This window comes from Cyprinodon tularosa, unplaced genomic scaffold, assembly GCF_016077235.1.
Source record: "Cyprinodon tularosa strain WSP-4 unplaced genomic scaffold, ASM1607723v1 ctg304, whole genome shotgun sequence".
NCBI lineage: Eukaryota > Metazoa > Chordata > Actinopteri > Cyprinodontiformes > Cyprinodontidae > Cyprinodon > Cyprinodon tularosa.
In genome coordinates this window covers 676,896-692,115 of record NW_024039013.1, presented here as the reverse complement: position 1 = coordinate 692,115, position 15,220 = coordinate 676,896, and the positions used below count along the sequence as shown (strand labels likewise).

Genomic DNA, 15,220 nt, shown 5'->3' with positions numbered 1-15,220 from the left:
TTTTACATCAAACTACCAAAGGCCTAGAGTTATGTCAAGGCTGACAACATCGAATATTGTTTTCGTTATCATAGACAAAATAGCTGTGTAATTGTTATATTTAATACATTTCCTGAAACATCCTTATTCCATAAGGCGGAGTGGTGTGTACTCTTTTCTTTGTTGCAGTAGTTCATAGGTCAAAGGCTGAAAATATTAGCTTCTTTTGCTGCTTATAAATAAATTAAACCTGAAAACCCAACTTTTTTTTTATCTGCAAATACAACACCAAGCAATATATTCACTGATGCATTAAAAAAATAATTGTTTCTGATTTAAAACTAGGATGTTGATCAAGAACATCACCAATTAATATAATCATGTTACATGGAACAAGGGTTGTCAAAACGGAAAAGTACTGATACTAAAAAGCTGCATCCAGATAAAATATTATGTTGCTATTGTATAGATACAATGCGCCTGTCATGAGTGTGCAAACCTGCACTGTGTATACGGGTACTTGACAGGCAGCGTAGTGGGCTGGCAACTAGGCAGATAGAGTGAACCCACCTTGTTGTTGTGCAGGCCGCAGAAGGGCCATAAAAGCCAATTTTAGTCAGAAATAAAAAGCCTCATTTGGAAATAACAAAGACAGGCTTTCCAGAGATATCAAAAAGCCTGTTTGCAAACTTGTGTAGTGTAGTACTTAAGTGTGTTTTTGTTAAGTTCTGACAGGTTAGTGGATTAAACATTCCATTCATGGCATGCTTAAACTTTAGATATTGAATGTAGGGCTGAAACAATTATCGGATTAATTGTGATAAACCGATTACTGAAATAATCGTCAACTAATTTAGTAATCAATTAATCGTTAACTGGAGAATAGAGACTTGAAAACATTGCTTTAGCTGACAGAGCAACCCACTTAGAGCAGTAATTATACCAACATTGTAAAAAAAATATGTAAATATTTTTGCAAACAAATCTATTTTTCATCTATCAATATGCTCTATCCAGAACTCCTTAAATGGAAAAGTTTTAGTTTCACCTGGTGAAGCCAACTTCTTCTTTAAGAAAAATATTCTTTAAGAAACCTTTTGCTATCCAATTGTTAAAAGAATAATTGACAGATTAATTAATTAGTAAAAGAAACGTTTGTTGCAGCACTAATTGAATGCATTGCTAATGCTAGTGCAACTGGTGGTCATGTTGTGCGATAAGTTGTGCTTCTGGCTAGGCTAGTATGATGCTTAGCCACAATGGCAGTGTTTAGCTTGCTATCCAATGTTTGCTGTTTTGGTTATTGGTGATTAGCCAAGGCTAGCATCCTGTAGTTGGCTAGTGTTTGTTTTCCCTTGAAATTGCAGGGTGCAGCAGAGAAAACTCGTCCTGCGCTGCAGCAAAAAAAATTAGCACAGAATGCCAACTCTACCACTACTGTTTGACAATCAGACAACAAGTAACCAGAATCTTTGAACCTAAAGAGGGCTGTGGCAGAATAAAGGCCAATTTATGCTTCTGACGCATAGCCTCTGCAACCGTCAAATCTGTCTCTGTGCGCGACCACACCCCCGCACAGAGGTTCTGCAACCCTCATCGAGCATCTCAAAAGAATCCTTACTCCGCGTTGGATAGTCGCAAAACCACGCAGACCAAAAGCAGCTGTTTGGTACTTGGTATGCCTTTCTGTGAGGTCGTCCTTGATTCAGTGCCAGGGCGCACCACTTGTAAAAACCGAGGAACAACTACAATGGACAACCTACGAGTCCTTTGTCTTTTTGTCAACTCCATTAACACAACCTGTTCCTCTTCTATGTCTAGCAACTCTATATCCATCTCTGTGACTGTGATATCTTGCAGACGCGCCATTGTTGTTTTAGAACAAAACAAAACAATACTCCCACCGGGACCGCCAAAGTTCTCACAAGTTCTCAAATAGGCTCCCGCTTGCGCTTTGTGCAGGCGGTCTGGAGCGGAGCGCTGACGAAGTATGTGGGATTTCGGGGTAGGCATGACATGTTGGTCATGTTGCTGTTAGCATAAACAACACGTGTTGCACAATGCTTGCACATGGTTGCACTTTTATCCACAACTTTCTCTCCGCCGTTATCGTAGGTCACTCTAAATGCAAAGTGGTCCCATACAGCAGACCTATAAAGTGCTGCTGGTGCGTCTTCCAACTCCTGTTCTTTCCCACTTGCCATACCCACACAATTCTCCACAACAACTGATTTTTTTTCTGCTACACCCGGCTATGCTGCTTCGCTTCTTCTTCTTCTTGTTTACTTCTGGTGATTGGCTTTGGTCGCAGTACCGCCACCTTCTGCTCTGTAGTGTAAACGCTTCGCCTATGAGAAAAAGGAGCAGCGCATGAGCCGAACGCAACACGCGAACCGAACCAAGACAGTCGAACCGAACGGTTCAGACGGTTTTCATAAACCATTACATCCCTAGTGCAGAAGCATGCCAGCAAAACTGATTCGCGACCAGACCCAAGCGACATTTGATGTGTGCGGTTGCAGAAATATAATCCTCCCTTAAACCTGTAGAAATAAGGTTCCTATTTGCACAGTGGAAAAACCTGGGTTCCAACTATTTTTTATGCAGCTAAATCTACAGTATGTTCTTTCTTATAAAAATCACTTCATATACACTGAAAACCTGGATATAAATAAAACACTCAGCAGCTTCAAGGGAAACCATATTTTGCATCTAAAACTGACCTTTGCAAAAGCTGAGCTGCTTCTGTTTCATGGTTGTAACGCTGCAGTTTATAACCGAGTCCTTGGACATGACAAGGTGTTGTTTAAGCTTCGTTAAGTTACATCCAGAGCACACAGGCAACAACTGGAGAGAAGCTTTGGAGGAGACTGTTAAGGAGTCATAGAAGCTGGATGTAACATTCATGGCAGCCATCACTACAGATAAAAAGAATGCGCAGCATTAGACATGGATTCCATGCTTTGGTCATAGTTTCTACTTTGCTGTTAAAAAAGGTTGAGCTATTGAGAGCTTACCAGTAGCAACCTCTAGATTAAGAAAAAACAGTGGCAGCTTTCCCCAGGTCACCAAAGATGACCTGGAGATCTACAGCTTAAGAAAAAAAAAAAAAAAAGACTTAAAGCTGCCAGACTCAGCCAAAATGGTGGGACTCTTAGAGTTTTTGAAATGGTTGAAAAGTTTCTTTATTAGCAGCAATCAGTCTGTGCAGTTTGGGTAGAAGGCAGGAAGAAGTTGTACCTCATGCCAAAACATGCCGACATCATCATTCTTGAACCATAAAACAAGTTCTAAGCCCAATAACCTCTTTTACTGATGCTCTTAGTGGGAAAGCCCAAACTACTCTGTCCTCTGTCCTACCCTTAACCTGGAAGATATTTTTCACTTAAACTGAGGAGGCCAGAAGCAGTGACAAAGAATATAAGATGAAAGAAAAAACATAAGTGATCTGAAGCAGAGATACAAGGACAGACACCTACAGGTGGCACTGAGCACAGCTACCTTTCTTGATCCCGGATTTAAGGACAGTTTTACAACATTAAAAGATGAGGTAAAGCAATATATTGTGGACAACGCACAGAACCAACAGACTATTCTGGGGGTTGCAAACATCCCAACTTATACATCCTTCAAAGAGATCCAAAATTGACCTGAAGGACTTTAGTCAAAAAGAAATTACAAGGAGAAGATGCATCAACAACAGCATCTGCAGATGATCCAGAATGTAGAATCCAGAACAATCTAACATTATATGAAACCCTACCTAAGTTGTATGCTGAGAGGGACCATCTAACATGATGGAAAACAAAAATAAGCACCTTATATATTCTTGCTTGTCTTGCTAAGGAACACCTGTGCATAGCTGCTTCAAGCTGTGCCTCAAAGCTTGTAAATAGTACGTCAGGAATCACTTGCATCCCAAGGATTTATTTAAAGGAATAGTACACCCAAAACATGATTAGCCTTCATTTTCTACTCACCCCCATGCTGAACAACACCCTGGAGTACTTTTTTGATATCTCAAATGCATCTGGAGATCTGGGAGGCTTCTTGCTGTCTGCTGACATTCAAATAATGGAGGTCTATGGTGCCCGAGACAGAAAGGTCCATAAAAGTCCACAAAAAACGTGTCAATATCCCTCCATACTGCTCGTCCAATGTATTCCAAGTGTCCTGAGTGGGTAGCATCCAGAATTTACTCGAAACGAAGTCATTTAGAATGTTTTTAGAGCATAAACAGTAGTGTAAAGGATTTCCTGAAAGCGCGCACCTGCGCGATCACGACGCTACGGAAGCCGGCAGACCAAACCAGATGAAAGTGCGCATTCAGCGTCTGCTCTGCCAATAATGCAAGCGTAGAAGAAGAAATGTGCCGTTTACCTGTGCAAAGAAAGAAACAACGAAAGAAAAATGCCCGAGGACTTCAGTGTAGAGGAAGAGCATGAGTTCTTTGCCGAGCTGAATGCGCTGGTTTGGTCTGCCGGCTTCCGTAGCGTCGGGATCGCGCACGTGCGCGCTTTCAGGAAATCCTATACACTACTGTTTATGCTCTAAAAACATTCTAAATGACTTCGTTTCGAGTAAATTCTGGATGCTACCCACTCAGGAAACTTGGAATACATTGGACGAGCAATATGGAGGAATATTGAAACGTTTTTTGTGGACTTTTATGGACCTTTCTGTCTCGGTCACCATAGACCTCCATTATTTGAATGTCAGCAGACAGCAAGAAGCCTCCCAGATCTCCAGATGCATTTGAGATATCAAAAAAGTACTCCAGAGTGTTGTTCAGCATGGGGGTGAGTAGAAAATGAAGGCTAATCATGTTTTGGGTGTACTATTCCTTTAAGCTTTATTTGAACTAAGTGCAATGCACTTTTTAAACTATTGTTTGCCTTAATAAGTATGTGCACTTTTCAGTTTCAGACTTTTTAATTTAACTGTTCAAACGTCATTTAAGTTGTATGATGTTCATTTTAACTGGTTGTTTAACTGTGTAGTTAAATACGTCAAAATATTGGTTTCTATGTGTGTTGTGTTACTCCAGACAACCATTGTTTGCAGTTCTATTTAGAGACTGAAAAAACTGGAATAGATTTTTAGCCTTTAATTATTTGTAATTTTTTATCCCCATGGTATAACAAATAGCCTCAAGTAAAAAGTTTCCTTTGTATCGATATTGAATTTAATATTTTAGCATTGTGATAATTCAATAGGAAATTTAGATTATAAGCATAAAAACATAATCAAAACATAACATATAAAAATATGAAAATAGTGAAGGTCTTGAAAAAGAGACCAAACATGTTCAGCAGAGCAGATAATGAGTGTGAGGGCCCAAGGATATGTTAAGGAATTAAGTAGATCTGAACCTGATGATTGGGTAGGGGGCAGAAAGCAACAAGCAGTCTTTTACCCTCTTTAACATTTTTAAGAGAGCGCTATTATACCTGTCAGCTATAACAGGAAGCTCCTGGCCAAGGACCTGTTCGGCAAAACAAAACATTATGAAGGAGGTAAGAACACGCTCCACAAAGACTGAAAATGCAATATTTCAGCTTCAGAAACCTTAATTTTCCTGATTTGAAAATTTTCTTGACTTTAATTTACTCACAAAAACTCAGCAAAAGTCTGGTTGTCTCTGATTTAGGTCTGTTTATTTATTTTTTTTTTATATTTATTTCAAGCAATTTAGGGATTTAAAATCTTTATACTTTCTGGGAGTTTGTTTCAGATTAATGAAGTACAAGAACTAAAAGCTTTTTCTTGATGTTTGGTTCCCGTTCTGTTTAATGCAAAGTAAAATTGAGCCGGTAGACCCAAGAGGTCTGGGAGGTTGATACACTCTCAGTACCGTAGGTATGTAATGTATGTTTGTGCAAAGCCATTCTGAGATTTAGAGACGAACAGGAGAATTTTAAAGTTTCATCTTTGAGAAATGGGAAGACAGTGTAAGAACGTTAAAATTGGAGTGATGTGGGTAAAAAATCAACAAACAGGAGGAAGAGTTTTAGTGCTTTAGAGCTTGGTTTTGTAATTTTCTTCTACGTTTTTCCATTTTTTTTGATTGACAGTAATTTTTTTTCACTTCTAATTGGAGACTGCTTTGGTATTGGACTGAATAGGGACTTACAGACTGCCACTTTAATCTTTTATTTAGTTTGTCAGTAAATAAATAAACAATCGATTGATCGGATTAATGAATGAAAAGAAAGACGGTACAATCTATCAGATGATATGAGGACCTTGAATACTAAATTTCATCGAGGACTTGACTACCCAGCGCCCGAGTACGGAGAAAGGCCTATTAAAATCCAATTTTATTTTAACTTATTTTGTATTGCACAGTGCATGCAACATAGTTGACATTCTGGGACCCCTCGCTTTGTGGTGCAAAATGTTCAGTTGGACCAAAAGCAACCGGCAACAAGTAGACAGCCCAGATTGAATGACCTGAGGTTTAGACATCTTATAATCCAAAAAAAAAATCAGGGATTCAAAAGAAGAAAAACAGGAAAGGGGGAAGCAGCTGTTTGCTTGTAATGCAAAGTCTAGTTAACAGGTCCACTACAGACAGCTGCGGCAGAGGTTTGTATGCTCATGTGAAGTCTAGGTGATAACCAGGCTGTTTGCAGCTGTAAGTATAAAGACTATAATGTGTTGGCTATTGTTAGTGCTCAATATTAACCAGAAACAAACAGTGTTGCTAGCACATCCGAAGCCGCTGTCATTCCCCTCTCTCCCCACTGGGCAACTTCTTTGAGTTCATTAAGCTGCTTTGGTAAAGTATCAAAACAAAATGCCCACAGCAAACTGCACTGAAGCCAGTATGGAGAACCTAGTGTGCCAAAAATTCAATTAATTAAAAAGGAAATACTTCCATTTGTAAAGAAAAATAAAACTTACAAATAGATTTCCAAAGCATCCTTCAAATTAAAATATCTTTATCCTAAATAAATCAATAAAAATTTTTATTTAAATTATCGACAATTTTAATTATATTTTATGGCCATGTGATGAAAACATCCAAGAATTACTTTTATCTCTCTGCTTTAAATGGACATTATGTAACTTTCCACTAAAAAATATCTTTAAAATGGCCTTTAATTTGACTGTTTATGACTAAAGCTTGGTTTAATAAGCAGACTGACGTCTCAGCAGTTCATCACTGATGCATCTGTAAGCCTTTGGCCTATTTTCCTGAATTTACTTCAGGTCAGAACTTCTCACGCTGTTCTGCAGATGTGACTCCAAGCGTGTCCATGTTGAATGACCAAGCAAGCAATCAAAGCTGTATATTCAGGATGGATGTTGCGGATACTCATAGGTGGCAGTATCATTAGAAAACTCCATAATGCCTCTTTGAAATCAAAGTCTTGCTACAACAATCACAGTGATAATGATTTAGTTTTGTAAGGTGAGCTGCAGCTGACTTTCATTATGTGCTTCTAAGGGAAGCACACAAGTTATTTTAAAAAGTACATTTTTAGGGACAATTAATTACTCCATCAAAATTACTCAATCAATTATGCAACTTTTCTCCGGTGAGTCTATCTAGGTTGAATTCCTATTAACGATAAAATAAGATTAGTTAAATAAGAGAAGAATCTGCAGAATCTGACATTTTTTTATCCAATTACTTGTAATTAATTACTAAAATTATTGTTTGTTTTTTTACATAAATTCCTTGATGTTTGGGTTATGTTTTTTAAATCCTTGGATAATTTTGTGGGAGTTTTACATTTTAAAAATAATTTTTTAGGCTTTAGACCAAGGGTCTTCAACGTTTTCCAGGCCAAGGACCCCCAAACTGATGGTGAGATGGAGCGGGGATACCCTAATTATATATATTGTATGACATTGTGTTATATCAAACTGGTCCCATAGTCACTTTATTACATATGGAGTAATGTAACGAAAGTAATTTCGCACTGGGTTTATTAAAGTATTTCTGATTTTAATTCCTGGTTGATGGGACAGGTGTTGTGAATGAAACGGTGCCCAGCTTGAAAGAGCTCCTGTGTGTCGCTGAATGTGTGCATTGATGACTGAAAGACATCTTTTGCCACCATTTATCTGTTTACTACAGTGAGCTGTGATGTTATTGTGTATTTAAAGACATTTCAATTAGTAGAAAAAATTGCAGGCGTAATATTAAAAAAAAGTCTAATCAACCAAAACTTTCGCGACCCCCATGCAGTACCTACGTAGACTCCCTAGGGGTCGCGGACCCTCTGTTGAAGACCTCCGCTCTAAAGGCCTTTATTTTGTTCATCTTGAAAGAATACAGATAGGAAAGCGGGTTAGAACAGAGGAAATTTAGCAAAAGTGAGCAAGGCTGAGAGTCAAACCTGCAACAGCCAGTATATGGATCATGCGCTCCTCCTAAACGCCATAACAGCATAACAATAGCAAATATTCCCCCAATGGTGTTATGTTATAAACAGTAGACTAATACTAATACTGTACTAATACTAATACTATAGCTCTTGTAAAATGTGTTAAAATGTGAGTAGCATATTTTAACAAAAGAACGTTTAAGGTTGTTTTAAGGACATTATCGGACATGCACTATGGAAGCCATTCTGAAGCAGCCAGGGGGGGATTCTGCATGAGCCAAATAGCAGAGACAGGACCAATTGTCAAAATTTTGGTGTCGATCATTCGATTTCATCCTGGACACTACAGAAAATGGGCTAAAAGTGTTAAAAACCGGAATTTTCCTTTAAAGAATTTGTGGAATAGTTCTGACCAAATGCGAGAAATACCAGGTTTGCTTATTTACACCTGGACAAAAAAAAAAAAAAAAATCTAAAGTTCTGGAAACTTTTCATTTGAATGCTTTAGGAAATTTCACAACAGGACTTCAGGATTTTCAGTTTTCCAAAAACTCAAAGTAGCTGCTATTTTTGTGCATCTGCATATGTATTGATTACATCACTGTAGTGACATAATTTTCAGGAAATATGTGCAACTTTTTTAGAACAAAATGCACTGATGATAACTAAAATCCAAATGTAATATACTGTAGGAAATATACTGCCTGAAACTGTCTATATAAGTGGACCGATTTGATTATGAACATATGTACAAAATTTGGATCAGTGTTTCTTGTAAAGCTTTGGAACAGGGTGTCCCTGTATTTTTTCAGTATGTTATAACATTTGATGGAATAATTTTGGCTGTGACACCATCCTGGAGAGAAATATCAGCCATGCTGCTGCCATCAACACCTTTGTTTATAGATGTTGGAGATCAGCCTGTTTTCCAATGTCATCCTGTTTCTCTGACTGTGACTGGCTGGATGTGCTCTCTTCATCCTCTGACATGGGAGCTGGCTCGGAGCTCGTCTGCCTGGCTGTGTGTTTCCTGGTCGGGACCGCCTTTTACAGTTGCTTTTTGTATCTCTGCTTCTGTCTCCTTGAACCCCAGTTGGCCTCAGCAGATGGCCGCTCACACTGAGCCTGGTTCTGCTGGAGGTTTCTTCCTATTAAAAGGGAGTTTTTCCTCTCCACTGTCGCTACAAGCATGCTTAGTGTGAGGATTGCATCTGAGTCAGTGAGTCGATGCAATCAACTGGTTTTCCTTACATAGAAAACTTTGAATCAATTTGACTGTATGATCTGGTGAACTGTAAAATGCCTTGAGATGACATGAGTTGTGAATTATAATATTATAAATTTAAAGTGCTTATATAAATAATGAGTTTGGTTCATTTTTGCATGAAATATTGATTAGTACTTTTAAATTCTATTGTTTAGAAACAAAAATGGATATGGTTTAAGTTGTTTGTTAACCTGTGTTTTATCTTGGAAAATGTCTGAAGTTTTCTTCCAAAGCTAAGGTAAGTCATGTTTGTTTACCTCCCCTCAGGTCTGCAGACACAGCATGTAAACACATGGACCAGATGGATGCTGCTCTCACTCTGCATGGCCTTTACCAGCCCATCCTAACGCTACACCACAGGGAAATTAAATAAAAGCCCAACATAAACACCAGAACCAGGGGGGTCTGAACAACCCCCCAAAAATAAAAATAAAAAACAAGTCAGAAAAAACACCTACATCTAATATAAACCAGAAGAGGATCAGTTACGTATAGGAGCATCGTTGCTTCTCTCTGGATAAAATTTCTCCCTCCATCAACAGACGAAGACATGCCCTCGTCTCAGGCTCCATCCGTCAATTGATTTTATTTATTTAGGCAGGAATGAGAAGGAGAAAGCAGCTCTTACCTTCCACATCCAGGCCATTCTTCTTCTTTCTAAGCACACAATGGGGGTTCGCTGGTTTTCTGCAGCCTGTAAAACGCGCTCACCAAGTCCGTCTGGCCACATGTAAACATAACAGGACGCGGTGTGGATGTGATTTAAATTGGTGGGTTCGAGGTTTCCATGTATGTTGGAGTAAACCGTTATTCGGTCTTCTTTCTCTCGCGTTATTTTAACCCCCCCTCCCAATCCACCTCCTCTCCACTCTCCAGAGAGCTGCTACTCTTGGAGCCTGGTCCCATTCTACGTTGCTATTGGTCAGCTGGGGGAAAGTCCCGCCCCCTCCTTGTCACGTGGCCCTGGCTACTTTAACATCAATATGAGGAGAGAAACATGAGACAACCCTGTATATTTATTGCTGGGATGTTAGATTTGATGTCCAATTACTTTTTTTTAACCACAAAAAAACTTATAGCATAAATACTTTGAGTACGTACGAAAGAGAATTAGGGCCACTGAAAGAAAAAAAAAGTTAAAAGATTTTTAAATTTGATTTTAGTATCAAATGAGGAAAAAAGTCAGAATTTTGACTTTAGTCTCAGAATTCTTTTTTTTTTTTTTTTTTAAGATTACTGACTTTTTTTCTAAGAATTCTGACTTTAATCTCAGAATTCTGACTTTTTAGAGACTAAACTAGCTCTCTTGTTTTAATCACCTTCTGCTCTTCCATTAAAGAAATAGCATCACCGGGGATCCCTAGGGGACGTAAAAAGTCGCCTAATTCTGTCATTTCCACCAGTGGTATCAAACGTACAGACATTTGTTACTTAAGTAGTAACTTAAGAAGTAAAGATACTGCAGTTTAAAAACACTAAAAAGTTGAAGTATCAACTTGACCTCTTTACTCAAGTAAAAGTGAAAAAGTATTTGCTCCAAAAACTACTTAAAGTATAAAAGTATAAAGTAACCTTTAAAAAATCAGCCAGATGCCACTCTCTGAATTGAAAGCTCAATTTTTCGACTATTTCGAAAAATTCTTTGAGATAGAGCCAAGGATGAGGGAGGGCTTGTTGGTCTCCATCTCCCGATACGCTCTCTCCTGTGTCCGACCTTTCAGACATTTCAACATCTTTTTCTGAATCTGATATTGTAGTATGGCGTAGACAATTCACGTTTGCAGTTTGAAGAACACCTGCTTGCTTCTGATGATTTCCTTTGGCGTCAGCACAAATTTGAGAAATAGCTAACCAAGTGTTTGCGTCCTATGACTCATCCAATAACACTAGTTTTCACTAGATGTGGATGGAGCCAATGATCTGCATTGGATGGCGCACATGATGTGAAATAAATATTGTTAAACATCAAACCGAAGCCAAGAGTAACATTTGTTTTAGAATAGAAAGTACAGATATATGTGTGAAAATGTAAGTAGAAGTCAGAAGTAGGAAGAAAAATAAGTAATGGAGTAAAGTATAGATATCTTAAAAGTTTACATAAGTACAGTAACTAAGTATTTGTACACCTCTGTTTTCCACCAATGGAACTGGCCCTCCCAAACAACTCACATCTTTGTCAGGGAAGCTGAGTGCTCCCACATCTCTTCCTTCATGGTGCCCATCTACATTAAGATCCACAATTCTGAAATTAAGATTAAAGTCAGAATTATGACTTTTTTTCCCATATTAAACTGAAATAATAGTTAAAAATCAGTTAACTTTTTTTCCTTCTTCAGTGGCCCCAATCCTCTTCTGTAAACACAATTTCAATGGGTTTCATTATTTCTAATACTGCTAATCAGGGCCACTTCCTGAGAGGTGAGCCCGGAGGTAAGCTGCTGCCTTCTGTAAACTCTAAGCAACTTCTCAATTCTGAGTAAGATTACTATTTCTATCAGAATCTGTTGTCATGTCTCCTGGTTATTTAATGCATGTAAGTTATGAAGTGTTATTTAAAGAGTTTGTCCTGAGTGATCTCTTTACAGGGAAAAGAACTGAAAAGAACTGAAAAGGGTGCATACACAGAGCCTATCTTTAACAAACCCTACAGTTCTAATACAGTAGTGTGTAGGACTTCAGCAGCACTGTGAACAAAACAGTCACAAACCCGATTCAGTGGCCATTCGAATTTTTTTTAAACTGAGCTTCTCAGGTGTGACAGTGGTGACAGCTCAAACACCAGGAAAGAGGGAGGGGCCAATCAGCAGCTTGTGGGCGGTCTAAACTCAGGGAAGTGGGCTTCAGCTTGAGCTGCGGTTTTCCGCTTGGTCCTTGTGCTCGACGAATGTCTGTGAACTGTATCCTAACATTGTTTTTGGATAGTAAAATGGGGACCAAAACAGACTTTTGAAAAAATGCAGGGGTCATGTCCCCCGTAGCTTTTGAAATAATGGAGAATGCTGTCTATTTGTCACAGTAAATGCCAGCAAGTAGAAACTTCCCTTCACTTAGGGTGACATGATCACATCCATGCAGGCGAGTCTTTTTTGACACACAGTAGCTACCGTTGTCGCAATACGTGTTTGAGGAAGTGACTCACTGGAGTGGTGTTCATATGAGTAAAATATCCCATTTCACTGCTAGTAATTCCTACATATTATCCCTTTAAACTATTTTTGATTTTTTTGTTTAACAGGGTTTTTTATAAAATGAGACACATTCTGGATGTCTTGAGGAATTATAACAAGTGTTATGAAAATTGGAATCTGCATGTCAGACAATCTAAAAATCAGTTGCCGGTCAGAAAACTAAAATGGTTGCACCCTTAAAACTGTAAACTCAGCTAAGTCAAGACATCATAAACTAAAAGAGCAACACCTTCATTTTTAAATCACAGTTGAAATACAAATATTAAGGCAAAAAGAAAAAAAACATTATTAGATCAGAGGGACCAATCAGTTACAGTTTCTGTGTTAGGGAATATAATAAGAATTGTATTTAATATTTTGTATCTTCACTACAGGGGCAGTTCTACAAGGGCAGGGGTCCCTTTTGGCCCCCGTCTAGAACTGCCTATGGAATACAAACACACTTCTGCATTCAGGATGACTGTCTCCAATTCCAAGTATTTTTTTTTTTCTTTTTCCATTTAACATGGGCGTAGGTTTGCATAGGGACCATAGGGACATGTCCCTACCAAAATTGTGGACCAACCTAATTGTCCCTACCAACAATTGCATGTGAACAACATGCAAACATTTTCCTCTTGCAGCTCCTCTGCCTGGTAGCTGCAGCTGCCTGGTTTTCCCTGTACATACTACGTAGCATCGCATCAACTGTACTGCAATGTTTAACTCCACTCTCTGATTTTTTCACCTTAAGTTCCTCCTTCTCTCTTTCTGATTGCTTGTTTTCTCGTCTCTATGTGTGTGCGCGTGCTTGGAGCGCAAAATAATAACAAAAAAATGACGCTAGAATACGCCGGTTACCAAAATTAATATTAGGCTACGAAACTAGTCCCAATTAAAAAACTAATTGTCATCTACGCTAGAACAGGTGAAAGCTTCTGATTGCCGTTCTGCAAAGAAGCAGGAGAGGGTTTGGATTTGATGAACTTGAGAAATGAAAGTAACCAACGTTAGGATTTCTTTATAAAACTAAATATTCTGAGTCAGACAGGGGTTCAGAAAACTGCTAATAAAATGAACAAAGACTGTAAACTATCAACATCTAAAGATCTGCTATTTTTTGTTTTCCACATTTAAATAGTGCTATTTAATTAAGTTCTACTTCTAGAAACAGGATAAAGACAAACAGAGGAACTCTACTTAGATTGATTCTATTTTTCTAGATTTCCACACGGCCCATAAGTAAATTAGTGCCAACATAAATGTCTGCTAAATAATGCTTGAATCTGTCTGTTTATTTTGGATATTATTACATTACAGATAAGATAGTGCTATATTGTCTTTTATAATTGTTAAAAGTGATTTTATATTTGAATAAACTTAGGCTCATTCTTAGTGTTGTATTTGTAGATGATGCAACTAAAAAAGAAAATAGACATAAGGAGCAATTTAAACAGCTAGACAGTAAGCAACATAGGATGATGATGAAAGGTTTTGTTACATTTAATCCTTTACAATTAAAAACCCACTTGTATAATAGAAACATTATATGAGGAAACACAGATATAATGCTGCAGGGCAGCCTCAGGGTGAAGCAGCTGCCCTTCAGTGCTGTATTATGAAAGAAATGTGTTTGGAATGTTACCATAAAATTAGGGCTGCAACTAATGATTATTTTGCAAATTGATTAATCCGTAGATTTATTTATTTATTTTGATTAATCGATTAATAATCAGATAGACAAAGGTTCCTTAAAGAAGATTTTTTTACTAAATTAAACAAGGTGAAACATGGATTTTTGCATGCAGAGCATGCATTTTTTTGCATAGGACCAATGACATCAGACCAATGAAAATGAAGACCATTAGTGTCCCTACCAAAGTTGAAATCAAAGCTACGCCCTTGCCATTTAATATGCCTTTCCCCGGAGTGAAAAAACACAAGGAATAGGACCTGGGTAGGCCAGGGGTCTTCAACGTTTTCGAGGCCAAGGACCCCCAAACTGATTGTGAGGTGGAGCGGGACCCCCTAATTATATATATTGTATGAAATTGTGTTATATCAAACTGGTCCTATAGTCACTCTATTACATAAGGAGTCATGTAACGAAAGTCATTTCTCCCTGGGATTATTAAAGTATTTCTGGATCTGATTCCTGGTTGATGGGACAGGTGTTGTGAATCAAACGGTGCCCAGGTTTGAAAGAGCTCCTGTGTGTCGCTAATGTGTGCATTGATGACTGAAACACATCTTCTGCTTTCATTTATCTGTTTACTACAGCGTGTTGAATTCATGTTAATGTGTATTTAAATACATTTTAATTAGTGCAAAAAATTGGAGGAGTGAATATAAAAAAAAAGTAATCAACCAAGACTTTCGCGACCCCCATGCAGTACCTCCGCGGACCCCCTAGGGGTCACGGACCCCCTGTTGAAGACCTCTGGTCTAGGCCAAAAACATTTTTTTTT

At 38.2% G+C, this 15,220-nt stretch overlaps 1 protein-coding gene across 1 annotated transcript in view; it reads right to left on the bottom strand.

The window, feature by feature from the left end:
- The window catches only part of st6galnac3 (ST6 (alpha-N-acetyl-neuraminyl-2,3-beta-galactosyl-1,3)-N-acetylgalactosaminide alpha-2,6-sialyltransferase 3), a 159,359-nt gene extending 148,894 nt beyond the window's left edge, over nucleotides 1-10,465 (bottom strand). The window contains exon 1 of the mRNA XM_038291956.1: nucleotides 10,214-10,465. Within this exon, the coding sequence (XP_038147884.1) occupies nucleotides 10,214-10,315 (102 nt within the window). The 5' untranslated portion in view covers nucleotides 10,316-10,465. The remainder of the gene's footprint in view (nucleotides 1-10,213) is intronic.
- Nucleotides 10,466-15,220: the final 4,755 nt, after the last annotated feature.